The sequence below is a fragment of the Argopecten irradians genome, chromosome 1, assembly GCF_041381155.1.
Source record: "Argopecten irradians isolate NY chromosome 1, Ai_NY, whole genome shotgun sequence".
NCBI lineage: Eukaryota > Metazoa > Mollusca > Bivalvia > Pectinida > Pectinidae > Argopecten > Argopecten irradians.
The window spans coordinates 22151484-22166673 of NC_091134.1; the positions used below are offsets into that span (position 1 = coordinate 22151484).

The following is a 15190-nucleotide window of genomic DNA, read 5'->3' on the forward strand; positions in this document are numbered from 1 at the left end:
TAACAGTATCAACACTAATGTAACTTTTATTAGAAAGAAGTCATTATAAAAAAATAAATCTTTAATTGAAAAACATATACATTGTTTTCGTCGTTAAGTTTAACACTCATTCACAAAACTATGCTTAGTATAAGCAACTGTTATAAGAACGGAAAGAGGGAAAACATCATCTCGATTCCATCCTTAGACTGCATTTAGAGTTAACAAAACCAATGAATGTTGAATTTGAATATTAAATCAGTAAAAAGTTTTTATGAAATGTTCATTCATTCATTCTTGTCTTTGTAATTGCCCTGACAAGAACATCTTTGAGATGATATAGTGCTTTTTCAAACGATGGATGAAGATGAGGTTAGGAGATGATTTTGTAACTGATGATTTGAGATTATCGTAAAAGTTTCACAATGCATTTTTCAGTATTGTTTTTGTTTTCTTCTGAAATTTCTCGGCATTCAATTACTTCGAAGACATTCCGTCCATAAGTAAACTACACATGCTAATTTCCCAAACTAAAATAAAATGCAGCCATTTGGAAGCTTTCTATTAGACATAAAGAGAATTCAGTGAAGCGTACTTATGTGCAGTTAAATGTACCGTAATAAAAAATGATAATGTTTCCAAGTTTTCGTATGTATCAAGCTTGAAAATTAAGTGAAAATTTCAAGTATTTAACTACCAAAATATAAGACTTAGGTAGATTTGAATTGTACATGGTCGAGTTTAAAATGTTTAGCTATAATTAACGTGCCTGTGATCTCCTTACTATACATAATCATTTGTTAATTTAGATGATTTACTCCATATAACATATCTTATAACTCGTAAGAAATCAGGAATCAATATTAAAGCCATGAATATCGTAATAATAGCAACACCTGCGAAACCTATTAATCTAGAGGATGTCCTTCCATCATGTGCGCTGATTTTTGACCTTTTAAACGAAGATAACGTCGTTTTATCAATGAATAATTGTTCCTTTAATTTGGCCAATACACATGTTAAATCCTCATTATCACCGCACGTCGTTTCATTTAGGTACCGACAAAGGCAGGTGCAGGATCCAGTTGTCTCCACGAATGCATTTGAAGTACTGGTGGGAGTATTAGATGTTGACGGATTTGATGTACTGGTGGGAGTATTAGATGTTGACGGATTTGAAGTTCTGGTGGGAGTATTAGATGTTGACGGATTTGATGTACTGGTGGGAGTATTAGATGTTGACGGATTTGATGTACTGGTAGGAGTATTAGATGTTGACGGATTTGATGTACTGGTGGGAGTATTAGATGTTGACGGATTACTCGTTGTACTTGTTTCCACAGTGGTTGTTTCCACTGCAGTGGTAGAAGTGGTTGCAGCAGTAGTGGTTGTGGTAGTGGTTTCCGCAGCTGTAGTTGTGGTGGTCATAGCAACAGTGGTTGGTGAGGTGGTTGCAGCACCGGTGGTGGTGGTGGTGGTTGTGGTGGATGTTGTGGTTGTTGGCGCTTCTGTTGTTGTTTCTGAAAAGAGTTGAATAAATAACATGAATTAAAAGTTTTTGACATCAAAGCTGCCTGATCCCGATTTGTCGAAACAATTTTAATTAAGACCACGGACTGAAGCCATTTTTAACGCCTGTTACATATTGAAAATAAAAGTGACACTTTTGTTTCGATATATCGGGATCTGGCAAGTAAATCTAAAGGCATAAGATATGTACATACTCAACAAACGGACAGATTTTATACAATTGTAACAGGAACAAGAGTTTCGTGGATACAGCCAGAATTGAACCCGTAACATGGACTTTCTGGCCCCGGTCTATATTCTGCTTTTAATGAAAAATAACTTAATGTAAAGTTTATAGGCGACATTCCAATATGTTTATTAAACAAATGACATCGCAATTTATCTATATCTAAAACCAAGATGAGCACGATTTTATAACTTTACAAAGTTAAACGTGAATTGGCGATAACGTGATTTGTGCATAAATTGTATGTCTATTTAAAATGAGTTTTTCTTTAATTTTCAATGGTTGAACAATTCATGTTTCCATCAAATCACGTGAATTAAAATTGACGTTTTAACGGTCACCGGCAATTGGCGGATGCGAAATTACGATTTTTTTTTATAGAAAATAACTATTTTTTTTATTTTTTTACATATTATTATTTTTTACTTGTATAAGAATTGAATTGAATACAGTTTGAGATGTGGAGCTATAAAAACAGCATCAGAGTGTAATATCATGATTGAACGATTCACAGATAATTAGGAATGTACATTACGTTACGTTGACCATTGTTGTTAGTAGGAATTTGAACTAACCAAACATCACATTTCTGTACTCTGATATTTTTTATATCTCCGTAGCATTAAGCAACATATTCAAGTTAATCTGAAATCCATAAATCAATAATTCATATCAATACAAAAACGAAACTAATCGCACTAAATGCCAAGGTAATTAACTTGTTTACGCGCCGTTTAGACTTATCAGATGACATGACATTGTCTGGAATAGATTCGCGGTGTCCAGTTTAGTCAATTAATTCAGAGAAATCGTAAAGATAAATCAATAGTTATTGAAATAGTTGTTGCGTTTTCCTATTTTCAAGTTTTAACGGTATGTCTGAAACGGTAATTTGAATTTTGATATAACGTAATGGCATTTAACTCTAGTTTAAACAAAATACTGGTACTTATTTTTAATAAGTAACTTTATCTTGGTGTAGCTGTGTCTGTTTATTTGAAATACACATATAATAAAAAAAAACCATGAAATTCAAATCGCCATGGGGAAGTTTGGTTCAAATTACTTTACTAAATGTGCTAGAGATTGCTTCTTCATCAGCCTTACCTCAGCCAAGTTTACAAATTCTGCATTGATATGATCATGTATACGAGTACATTGGTGTGGGTTTGATCTAGCCATTCACGTTTGCCTTTATGCACTGTTACAATATTGATTCATATGAAAGGCAGGAAGTCGTGGAGTTGCATGGTAGGACGACTACGTGGGTACATAAAATTGTTCAATCGATAGCATTACTATCCTACAGTTAATAAATTAGCTGCATAACATTGGAACACTTCTCAAGTTTCACGAACATCTGATATCAATTTTATTATGTAACAAAGTATCTGAAACTGAAAACAAATGTAATTCAACAGAGTTGCTGGTCTATCAGGTTGCAGGTTCGTTTTCACACATACTTGAGTCATAAAAAACTCTACAATGATGCTGACGTGTATCATTGAAGGTAATTTTCTCTATCGACACAATCCGCTGTTCAAAACCAAAACTATTATTTAACTGAACATTATGGATAGAATAATGCCCATACTATATTATCACATATTTTTTTTTAAATATGTGAAATGCATCACGAAAACTAATTATGGAAATTAGTTTATATAAAGCATTATCGCTTTATGACATGTTGTAAATATCAAAAGAAGTCCGAATAAATCACTCACACATTTCTATTAAATAAAATTATTATCAAAATAAGAATATCTTATCGATATTTAAACTAGAAGTAATTATCTAGAATTAACTGAATGGTTTATGTTATGGGGATATAAAACAGAGCGGTTTATGACGAGAGTACACTCGGATTCAAACAAAGCTTGCGAAATTCCATTTTTCTTGATGGAATCCTTACGCCGTTGTTTCAGCCAATCAGAGGCGGCGTTATAAACGAAGAAGTCATTTGTTTACGTAATGAGACAACATTTTTAAGCCAATGAAAATGTTCGTTACAAGCAGGAATATATGAATTGAAATGGTCATCTCATAAAGATGACAATGTATTATCAAGAACGATCATATTATTATATTCTTCAAAATTTATCATGTGTAATTACAACTTTGCAAAATATTTTACAACAGTTTACATCCTATGGTGGGGATTCCACAGAATTACGCCATACTATATGGATATACATATGTCCCTTTATAGTCAACGGGAGGGGAGTTGCGTTCAAATTAGCGTAAACGCAACGATGTATCAATACAAATCACAGTAGGATCGGACTACTTCTAGTTCGCGCTTCGGTAAAATTTGGCGTTTGGCGAATGATAATCTAAATAAACTTTAGGCCTAATGCGTGAAGTGTAAACAAAATTTCCTCGTTGGATTTCAAAATAACAATAAAGAGTTCAGGGGGATGTTATCTCAGGGATGTTCGGTGAAATCCATAGTTACGTCGGTCACACACCATGCAAACACTTGTCTATCATCCGTACAATAAAATGAAAGTCATGACTACGAAGAATTTAGTATATATCGCGGTCGTAGATCCATACACACATGTACATGACAAATAATCAGCAGCTTACCGGTCATACCATCAACAGGCTACATCATAGTTACTTTCCTCGGTTGGAAATCAAATATGGCGGCTCGTTCCACTTTGGACCACATCACTACCCTGATAACGATACATACTGGTGGTCGTTCCGCTTCAGGTATCTCAATTTTTATTCGAAATGGACATTATTGATATATGATTAATTTACATTGTTATATATCACATCAAACTGCAGCTATAACATTCAACAATCGGAAAAATATCTACGGCCATCCTGACTAATATAGTTACTCAGCTTAGCAACCAACAACGTTTTTAATTTGATCAAGAACATAGACTAAAATAGACTAATTTATGTAAGTATATAGATTGAACAGTGTTTTTAATGCGTTAAAGGTGGTATGAACACAATGGGATACAGATATATTCAATGCAGCGTGTAAGCGCTACATGTAGAATATGTCTGAATCCATTGCGTTCATACCACCTTTAACGCAATCAAAACTACGTTCAGTCTCTTTATATCTACATATACATGTACATATATTGCATATAGAATTGGAACAAAAAAATTCTACAGAATACATACTCTGACAAATACATCAAGATATACTAATTATGTAATAAACAAATAAATAACGAAATGGGTGGGTTGGGGTGGGCTTAAAGTTGTCTATGAAATCGCCAATTAAAAGATGAACAAAGCTTCGGGACAAAATGGCGCTGCTGAAAAATATTCTCGCATCTGGCTAAAAATAACCAGCAAATAAGCGAGCAGCTAATTTAGCTACTGAAGATGCCTCATAAAGGGATACGAGAAAAAAAAATCAAAATAGCTGTGTCATAGCATTAAAAAAGCTATACAGATAGCTTGCATTTTGTACAATGGCGTCATATGTGTTTGATTTCCTAGAGTTACTATTACGAACTCATAGCATAGCGGTCCCCACATTTCACCCCTGTAAACGGCCCGCGGAAATTTCAAAATTCAAGAACGTGTTTCGGACACATACTAAATTCTATAACACATATTGTAAGTTTCCTTTGGTATCATTTTCCTGTAAACGACTGTCAGTTCTGACATATTATAATTTGATCATTCAATATGAAACCTAACAATTATGGATTATTTTGCGGATAGACTAGATTTTCTTGTAAGTATAAAGGGGGCGCAACGTATTACACAATCGTCATGACGTATTCTGTGACCCGAGGTCAACAGACGGCCAGTCCGTGAGCTGTTGACAGAGGTGAATGTGGTTACCGCAATGAACTCTGGGAGAGATTGTATCCAACCTAAGAAGCACGTATCCTCATGTCCCTCCACGTGAGTATACAGTCTTAAAATTGATTACGATCGGTACGTATGCCATTCCACTCAGCACTCGATTTAACGGAGAGCGGTATTTCCTCTAAACAATTATTCATATAATGGGTCTATAAAAAGATCTAGTGGTATCATACTTAGGGGAGAAAGATCAAAGTAAAGAACTTTTCTTTATCTTAAATGGTTTTCCTTTTTAACAATGTATTTTCATAGTTTTTCAGTTCTAGCTGCAATGTGTATGTTAAACTAGATATATTTGTGTTATGATATATTTCATTTATCATATCATACATATGTATGTATCGGTAAAAAGTATTCTAATAACATCGTTGAGATTATATTTCTACGAATTTCAAAATGACCATCACACCGAGGAAATTTCCAGTAAGTTGCAATAAAACTCTTAAAATTGAATCAACGTAATCATCATTTTCCCATATATTTTTAGTTGCGAGGATCATTAAAAAGATACAAATAGCTAATTCAGATAGTACATGTAGTTATGCTTCTGTCATTATCTTCATTTTTATTATATGTGTTTATGAAATAACTTCTGTCATTGTTCCAGGACAAAAAAAGCATGTGCTGATTTTGAAAAAATTGTATGCATTTCCTTCATAGTAATAAACAACTACATTCACATCGATACCTGTTTTAATGTTTTCTTGCAATGTTTTGAACGACGACTAATGGGACTTAATGCTTAGTTATGTCGATTTTAAAGAATGTGTCATTTTCTTTTATTCTCAACACGAAAGAAGTTGAATCAATGTATATTTTACGATCTTATAAAGTAAGTGTGTAAACCGCTTACGTCATGGTCTGTTCAAAAATTATACTGTAGTACACATTTTGGATATTTTGCACTGGTATCTAAACGAAAGCTTGGACGGCTCAAGGCTTCACGTATGACGTCAACACAACAGTCAAAACAACTGTTAGTTTCGAATATTGATTGTAACTGTCAATCTATACACATTCGTTTTGATATGTTTAAAGTTCAAAGTACGCAATGTCATAGGAACTAGCATGTGACTATAAAAATTTCATTTAAATAGCAATCAATATATCCATGCACATTTGACCGACAATTATACCATTCCACAAATTAATATTCCCCACCCCACGAAACAAATAAAACACCAAATAAAAAATGACCCATTTTTAGAAGAAATTAGTTTTGATTTGGCAGACAAAATGAAATATTTTACGGTTTTATTCAAAATGTATAACATGATTCATTTCCTTTAATATCTATAATTAGGAGAATAATCATTTCCCTTAGAATGTTAATCCATGGAACTGAATCAGTGAAGTGGAATTCCATGGAGATAAACAGGTCTATCGTTTACTAGAAAAAAAATGTTAACTGACGGATGTTATGCTAAATAAAACAAACAGAAGTCCGGCGAGGTCAATCGGAATGACAGCGTGCTAACCAATAATAATTTAGCTATTGATATTTTAAAACATTGTCAGCAATAATAATATTAATGTGTTATAGTAGCACTGAGAAATGCCGATAGTATCATGTTTTAACATTAAAACTTAAGTAGCTTGGATGTTGTATTGGATGTCTGTGTCCTGCTAAAATGACAGCTCAACCTCAGGGTCACGACCGCAAAACCCAGAAACAACAGTCTCTTCCGAATGAAATCAATAATCGATAATCGAGTCATTAACATGTAGTTAAATAAACTTCAATAGTTCTTTGTGACTTCTGGTATTGTGTATATATAGACAATAATATAATAGTAGTATTAAGCTAAGTCAAATGAGACGAAGCAATAGCAATAGTCATAACACGTAGAAATAGCAATAAGTATATTCAGTTATGATTGCTCTGAAGCATGTTTTGGTTAAGTTATCGGTTTCCCAAATATCCTAGTTAACTAATTGTGCTTACCCAAACTGATGTTAGCCTTATAATAATTATAACAAAGGATAGGTGTATAAAATCATATTGTTCGTTTTTTATGTTGATTGCTGTATCTATAGTCGCACGATGAGGGAGGACTCATTATGCATGTATTGTGATATTTAAAGAAATGCGAGCTATGCATATAGCTTATTTTATGCAGCGACACATGCCATTATTATTGATAATTAAAGTTAGTATTTTTCTGTTTTAAGCCATATATACATATGTGCACCCTTTATGTGGCCTCTTATAGTTACCCTGTGTAGAGCCCCAATATAAGGCGCTCTCTCATTGGCTGTTATATTAATACTGATTGCTGATTGGTTGCTATATTAAGCTTCATCTCTGCAAAAAAATTTTCACAGGCGCCATCATTTTCACAGGCGCCATCATTTTCACCTCATTTTACGATTAATTTTTACAATTTCGGAAAGTTTTAAACCCACCCTACTTCCCTCCCTTTAATACAAGCTTTTCTTTTGCATCATCTTGGGTGACGTCATTTTGGCGTATTTCTGTCGAATCTGACTCTTTTGCGTAATTCTGAGGCGTAATTCTGACGAATCCCCACAATAGGGAAAATATTTTGTAATAATTTGTAAATTTTAATTTTTTATCTTTATTGTTCTCTATTTGAAAAGAGAACAGCTATGTTTATTGGAATGGTCATTTTTAGAGTCTCCAGTTACAATGTATGTGTTAATTGAATATGGAGTACTAATTATTATGATGTTATGACCATTCCATTATTTTGTATGTGTTAATTGATAACTTTCATGTGATTTTTACACATATAACATGGTTTAGTTTTAATAAACCGTCATCTTATATAAGATGTTATCATCTTTATAAGATGGCCATTTTCAATTCACACATTTGTGTCGAGTTTTATGTGGAGCATGCATAAATAAGGTCATGATTGAAAGAGTTGTAAATCTGTGGGGCCCTACTTACCATCTGGTCGGCAATCGTACGTGACTTCCAAGTATTTATAGGTAGATGGACATGGGTCTCCATACTGGGAGTTTGATGAAGATAAAGTGCACGTTGTTTCCCCGTCACATTTGCTTTGGATATCAGCAAAGACGCCACTGGCACCACATCCCACCATGCTCATTGCCGCATGGACGCACGTGACTGTGTCAAATCTTCCATAGCGGGCGTCAATTATTTCAAGACTCCCGGAGCATGATATATCCTTGGATAAAGATTCACATACAGTGACGATAACTGCAGCTGAAATGAAAACAAATCCATGAATTTATGTGGTATATTATCTCTTATTACAAATTACATTAATATATAATTGTGTCATTGTCGGCTTGATTCGGATATTTTGGATGCGCCATGCAAAGAGCAAAAGTTCGTTTAATTTGTTGCATTGCGCATTGTCGCTTTTCGCATGGTCATTGTCGCTCTTCGCATGAAACACTTTCGCATAAGAGCGTTAAAATAGATCTTTTTAAGGCAAAATAAAAAAAATGTATTTTCTAAAGTGTGTTGAACAAGCATGATATTCAATCTTTTTTTATTTTTTCAAAGTGCGTTATTTTTCAATGAGTTATAACAAAGCTATCTATAGATCGCCAAATATCATAATACCCAAATATGATAGCCTCGATTTGGAATACGACCTAGGAAATGGCTAGTAGTGCTATGCCAATGCGTAAAGATCACTCAGATACTGGAGTAGTATGTAGTCAACTTGAACACTCGAATATTGGATCCAAGGGTGAAGGGTTAGTGGTAAAATGTCAAGACACTTACATCACTAGGTCCCTTTAGCCTCATAATGCTGTTCGTTTGACATCAAATATATTACAAAACAGAATTACGAGTCAAGTTAGATTGCATGGCATGTGTAAGGTATCAAAGGATCAACAACATTAGGAAGGCACGCACCACTGAACTATTTGCAGGAAAACGACATTAGGCAGTGGATATTCTTTTTTCTAAATGTTTACATTCACTCAAAGACTTATCTGATGGAGTGATATCATGCATAATACGTCTACATTTAAATGAAAACGAGCGTTTGACGTTTTTTATATCTTGTAGCCATAACGATTGCGTGATCGTTAAATTGCAATGCAAATCGGAATTCAATTTGCTTGAAAACAAGAATGTATTCGTCTCTGATAAATGATGAAAGTTGCTTTAAAGTCTGTATAATGAAATATTTGTAAATATTTAAGGAATAGATTTTTTATTTTGTTGAGGTTATGAGAGTATAATGATAATGGAGCACGTGTAAATTATATAACCCCAGCGAAGCCGGGTTGCATAAAATTTACACGGGCTCATTATCATTATACCCTTATAACAAAATGAAAACCTATTCCTTATATTTACTTTTTCAGGTTAATGAATATTATTTATCCTCGTGACAATTGCATATTTTTATTAAAATACCCATATTTTTTATCTCCCGTCATCATCAACGAATTCGATTGAACAGCTGATTACAATCGAGCTATTCATATGTTCCTACCAAAGTGGGGTCATAACCCCACGTTGCTACGCCAGCGACTATTCACGTTATTTTGACCAGACACAATTTATCTATTTTAGTAACAGTAACTTTTGCCTGTCACCTTCGAACCTTTGAATCTATCATGACAAGCACGTTTAGGCAGAAAGGAACTTGTGAAGTTTTTGGTTTTAGCATGATTAGTTAGAAAGGAATGTGTGAAGTTATGGTTTAGCATGATTAGTCAGAAAGGATCTTGTGAAGTTTTTGGTTAAGCACGATTAATCAGAAAAGAACGTTTGAAGTTTTGTTTTAGCACGATTAGACAGAAAGGCACATGTGAAGTTTAATTTAGCACGTTTAGTCAGAAGAGAATTATAAAATTTTATTTTAATCTGCTATAGTGAAATTAGGTTTACAATTGACACAAAATGAATTTATGAATTAATAATACAGTCTTTCCTTTCATTATAAAATTATTTATTTGACACACAATTAATATATTCGATCGGTTGTATACAATTTTTATATATATAGCGGATGATACACGAGGTCAGTTTGACTTTAGATCTAAATTGAGCTCAATAGTAGTACTATTATTACTTTGATCTAGTATTTGTCTTTTAAGTAGTACATTTGTATATTGATAACTCGTGTTTGCTCTCCTCGGTAAATAAACTAGTAGTTTGATAATTGAAGTGTTCTGCTATATATACATCAAAAACAATAGTTTAAATAATGATTTGTCAATAATAAACAAATAACGTGAGTTAACAATCTGGAACATTTCCAATAGCATCCAAGTGATATTGCCTAACAATGATACAAGTATTGTATACCTGGTGTTAAAACATGGCTATGATGTCATCTTTTGTTGTCACCCATGCTTTAGTTGGACTATTGTTCAAGTACTTGTTCTGTCTGTAGATAAGTACACCTTTCACTGTACATTAGTTTACCTGTAGCTGTAGATTAGTTTCAACTAATCTACAGGTCCAGGTAAACTAATGTACAGTGGAAGGTAGAGACCAAAACTACATGCAGCATTGTGAAAAGACAGATAAATAACAAATAAATCAAATTAAATTCAATATAAATGTAATACAAGACTTCTATAATACATATTATTACATATTTTCTGTTTAATATATTGATTCGTAGACATCGGCTTAAATCCAATTATATCAACCACAACGCTAAAAATTACTCCTTTTGTTGAAAATCCAAACTCTTTAGTACATGTATTTTGACAGCACAGGCATTCCTAAAATGATGTTTTGTTTTTTTAGTAGAAACATGCACTTTCTTTCTTTGAAAATTGAATGCTTTCATTAAATTTCTTGTCCCAATAATTTCACTGTTTTCAAATTACTTCATTTCTTGAATGTATACACATAACACATAAATCCACATTTCCCGAAATTGAACACTTTCAGTATTGATTGCGTGATTCCTTATTTAAGGTTCACACAAAGCCTACTTAACAAATTTGAAAAATTAATCTTTATTTTCTTTTTATCACTTTGCCGTTTTCACTAATATAGTTTCCTTTAGAATTCACTCAATCTTGATAGTGTGGTTTTTAAAAGGACCAATCATATTCTTTAACTGCTGTTATTGCTTCATTTCATAACGTAGAGCAGTATATTCAAAATTACGTTTCCATGGTAATCCTCCATACCTTGTGAATTTCCGAGAAATTATATAGGGATTGGATTGCGCTTTTATGTTAACCATGCTTGTATGGAGCAATTCCTCTAAGAATATATTCTATGGGGCGCGTTAGCGCCCCATATTGAATATATTCTTAGATGAATTGCTCCATACAAGCATGGTAAACATAAAAGCAAAATCCAATCCCTATATTTACACTCATAAGACTTTTTTATTTATATTTTATGCTATAAAATCGTCATTTGAATTTGACGTAATTATTCAATAAAAGTCGGTCAAAAGTGGGAGGAGCTTACTAAATTGAACAGCGAAAGATGACTCTTCACGTAAGGTAGAATTATTCATCCGCGACGACAATAAAGTTCAACATTTCATTGTAAAATAAACATGACAACCAAAGTAAATTTCAAAGAAAATTTTATTTCATCATATCAGAACTTTAAATATATATTAAATTTTGCGAAAAGTTAATATATAGCGTAATAACAAAGAATTTGTACTCGACCACATGTGTGAACTCGGTGACCGTTTTTGTGCAGCGAGGCGAAGCTGACGCACGCTTACACACTGGAGTTTGCCGAAGTTGTCAAAACACCGATGTTCAAGTAGCTCAACGTGTTTGAGATTGTCGTCTGACTTGACGATATTACATCCTTGGGAGCCATGTGATTATATAATCTACGCTTAGATCCATCGCCATCTACAGACGGAACATTTTCACTTGTGTTCGATGGGTACAATGTATTTATGGTGACGCGTAGGACTAACTGTCAATACGTGGATTACTAGCGGTGCATGTTTTATAATACACATGATTAAATTCTCAAAGAAAAAAGACAAGAGGATATGTTTATAACTGACCTCTGTCAGAGGGTCTCACGCCCGTCCACCCCAAAGACGCGATCGTAGGATGAACACAGACACAGAGGTAATGTTTACATTTGACAGCACTGCACGTCGCCCCGGTCGGGATATTTTTCCCGTTTCATTATACAAATGTTAATTTAAAAAATGTTGGTATCATATATAAATATAAAACATATATGTATTGATTACATTTTCCCAATATTCTACGAAATACAACAATAAACACGTAATGGTGTGTCAAAATGTAAAAAAAGCCATGTGTTTCTTTTAAAAAAAAGTAGCCCTTTTACGTTGCATAGAACATTTTCATACGCAAGTTTAAAGTACAATGTTACCATGCAGTTATGGTAAACAAAATCGGCTAGTACTTGCGTATAGTGAACAACCCTAGCAAGTGTAAATATATCCAAGTGAATTGTCTGCTTCTGACATAAACAGCAGTTAAATTAACATATCACAAAATAAACTTCCTTAATAGATATTTGATAATCATTTTAGATAGTTTGACTTCATAAAGATCTGATCTGTACTGTCTGCCATGTTGCCTCTTGTGCAGCTCCACTCAGAATGAAGAGAATTCAAACTCACAACAAAATTCTCTGGTAAAAAAATATGTATGGAATTTCATGAAAATTTCATGCAATGCATGCATGAACAGAGTAGACAGTATACACTTGTTTTGAAATGTTAAGTGTCAAAGGTAGTTGAATGCCTTACCTGTAGTTGTAGATTAGTTAAACAATAGCCATAGTTAGCCCTGTACATCACAGTGCCATGTTTTAAGTAAGAGAAACACATCAAACTGTCGATTAGTCAAGATATCATGCACGATGCTCGGCCCTTCGGGCATCGCATTGTCCATTATCTTGACTAATCTACAGTTTTCGGTGTTTCCCCTATACGTAACTCGCATTCATTTACAATAATGTATTAAGTTTAATAGATTCGGGGTAAATGCTCTGCGTTCCTCTATTTCTCTAAGACCACACTTACGCGTACACCAGGGAAAACCAAAATAAGTTGTACAATGTTTTTTTATCTTTTGTCAAAATCTGTACACAATAGTAAAGATTAAATGATAGGTTTTTAATATATTGTACGTGATGATTTGGAATATATATAACTATAGTAAATTTAATATCAACTAAAAGTTCTAAATATCTATTGTAGTAGATGATTTTGAATAAGTATAACAACATTAAATTGAAAATTGAATGATAGGTTTTTAATATATTGTTATGTTCTTTAAAACGAAAGTTCAATGGTGTTTCCACTCGTCTTTCAATTTGAATTAACATTCCGTTGCACAAAATTAAAGTGTCTTAAAATACATTGAATCCAGATAAAACATTGCAATACAATTACACTTACCTTCACTAACTCTTAGAAAAATATATCTCGTTTGCAAAATCACAAACACTGCAAATAACATTGCCATCATTATATATGGCTGCAGCCTCGCCCGACATTAGTGTAGTGTGTATCGCTAGCGCCGTCGCTGGACCACGTTATTGGTGATATTGATTCTGACTCTGTACATATACAGACCGACATCTGCTTAACAATTACTCTTTTGATCATGAGATAAAAGATAATATATTTTATAAAAAAACACCGTATGTATAATTAAACACAAGCATCTTTTAGATGGCGGAGTATAATTTTATTTAAGCAGTAGGTCTAGTTACCAACTTAATGTTTATACTGCATAAAAATGAAATGTTGAAACATTCATTGCTTTTCCTGGTTGCTACGAAATCAGGAATTTAACAACAACGGATTTTGTTTTGTATTATCGCCAATGTTGTTCAATTTCCTAACAACGAATTATTCCATCAAACAACAAAGAAAGTACATAGGAATAGTGCTTAGTAAACACTAAGAAAGGGTTACACTGCTGTCCTATAGCCTCTCCTGTTTGGTACTTCTAGAACTGGTAAAAACAATTGCTGAGAAAGGGGGGCGAGTCTGACTCAACACTTGATAGTATACGAAGTACCGGCTAGTCTGCTACAACTTCTCCGGCCTGTCTGGTCCGCTGATTGTCGCAATCCTGATATTATATAAAAGTAAACTACGATAGAGATAGCATAACTGGCCCGTCTAGCCATGTCATACCGCCATGTCTTAAATATCATAATACACATGTGTAATAACACTATTGTGACGTCACAGGTGGTTTTGACGTCAAAATCTTTATATGACGTCGCATGATTTTCTCAGTAGAAGGAAAAGTTACATTCGAGCGGATTTCTACTGTTTTATATAGAGACAAAATTAAAAAGTTTCACTTATATTAATAAAAGTTATGTGATAAATAGGATCTTATACTCGTGACTTTAATATTTTTTTTCGTTTGTCTATAACACCTTTCAAGTAAATATCAAATGTCTCCGTTTCACACAATTTTTATGTGAAAAGATAAGGGATGCATTAAGTATTATTGATTTTAAAGGATGTTTATACAATGTTTTTCCTGAGATATTCATAAGGTTATGAATTATTATGGGAATATTTGTTCAGCCCCACCGGTCATGGCCATATTAGGGGTTTAAACATTGAACTTTCAGAGTTTCTAAGCCATATGCAACTATCAGTGTTTTCATTTTTTTAAATATGGCGAATGCCTCAA

General features: G+C 33.4%; 1 protein-coding gene across 1 annotated transcript; it reads right to left on the reverse strand.

The window, feature by feature from the left end:
- On the reverse strand, nucleotides 1-14019 carry LOC138310035 (uncharacterized). Its single transcript, XM_069251186.1, has 3 exons — nucleotides 13930-14019; nucleotides 8502-8783; nucleotides 1-1499 (listed from the first exon to the last, which is right to left on the reverse strand). Exons 1-3 carry the CDS (start codon nucleotides 13997-13999, stop codon nucleotides 763-765), a joined length of 1089 nt encoding a protein of 362 aa, XP_069107287.1. The 5' UTR covers nucleotides 14000-14019; the 3' UTR covers nucleotides 1-762.
- Nucleotides 14020-15190: the final 1171 nt, after the last annotated feature.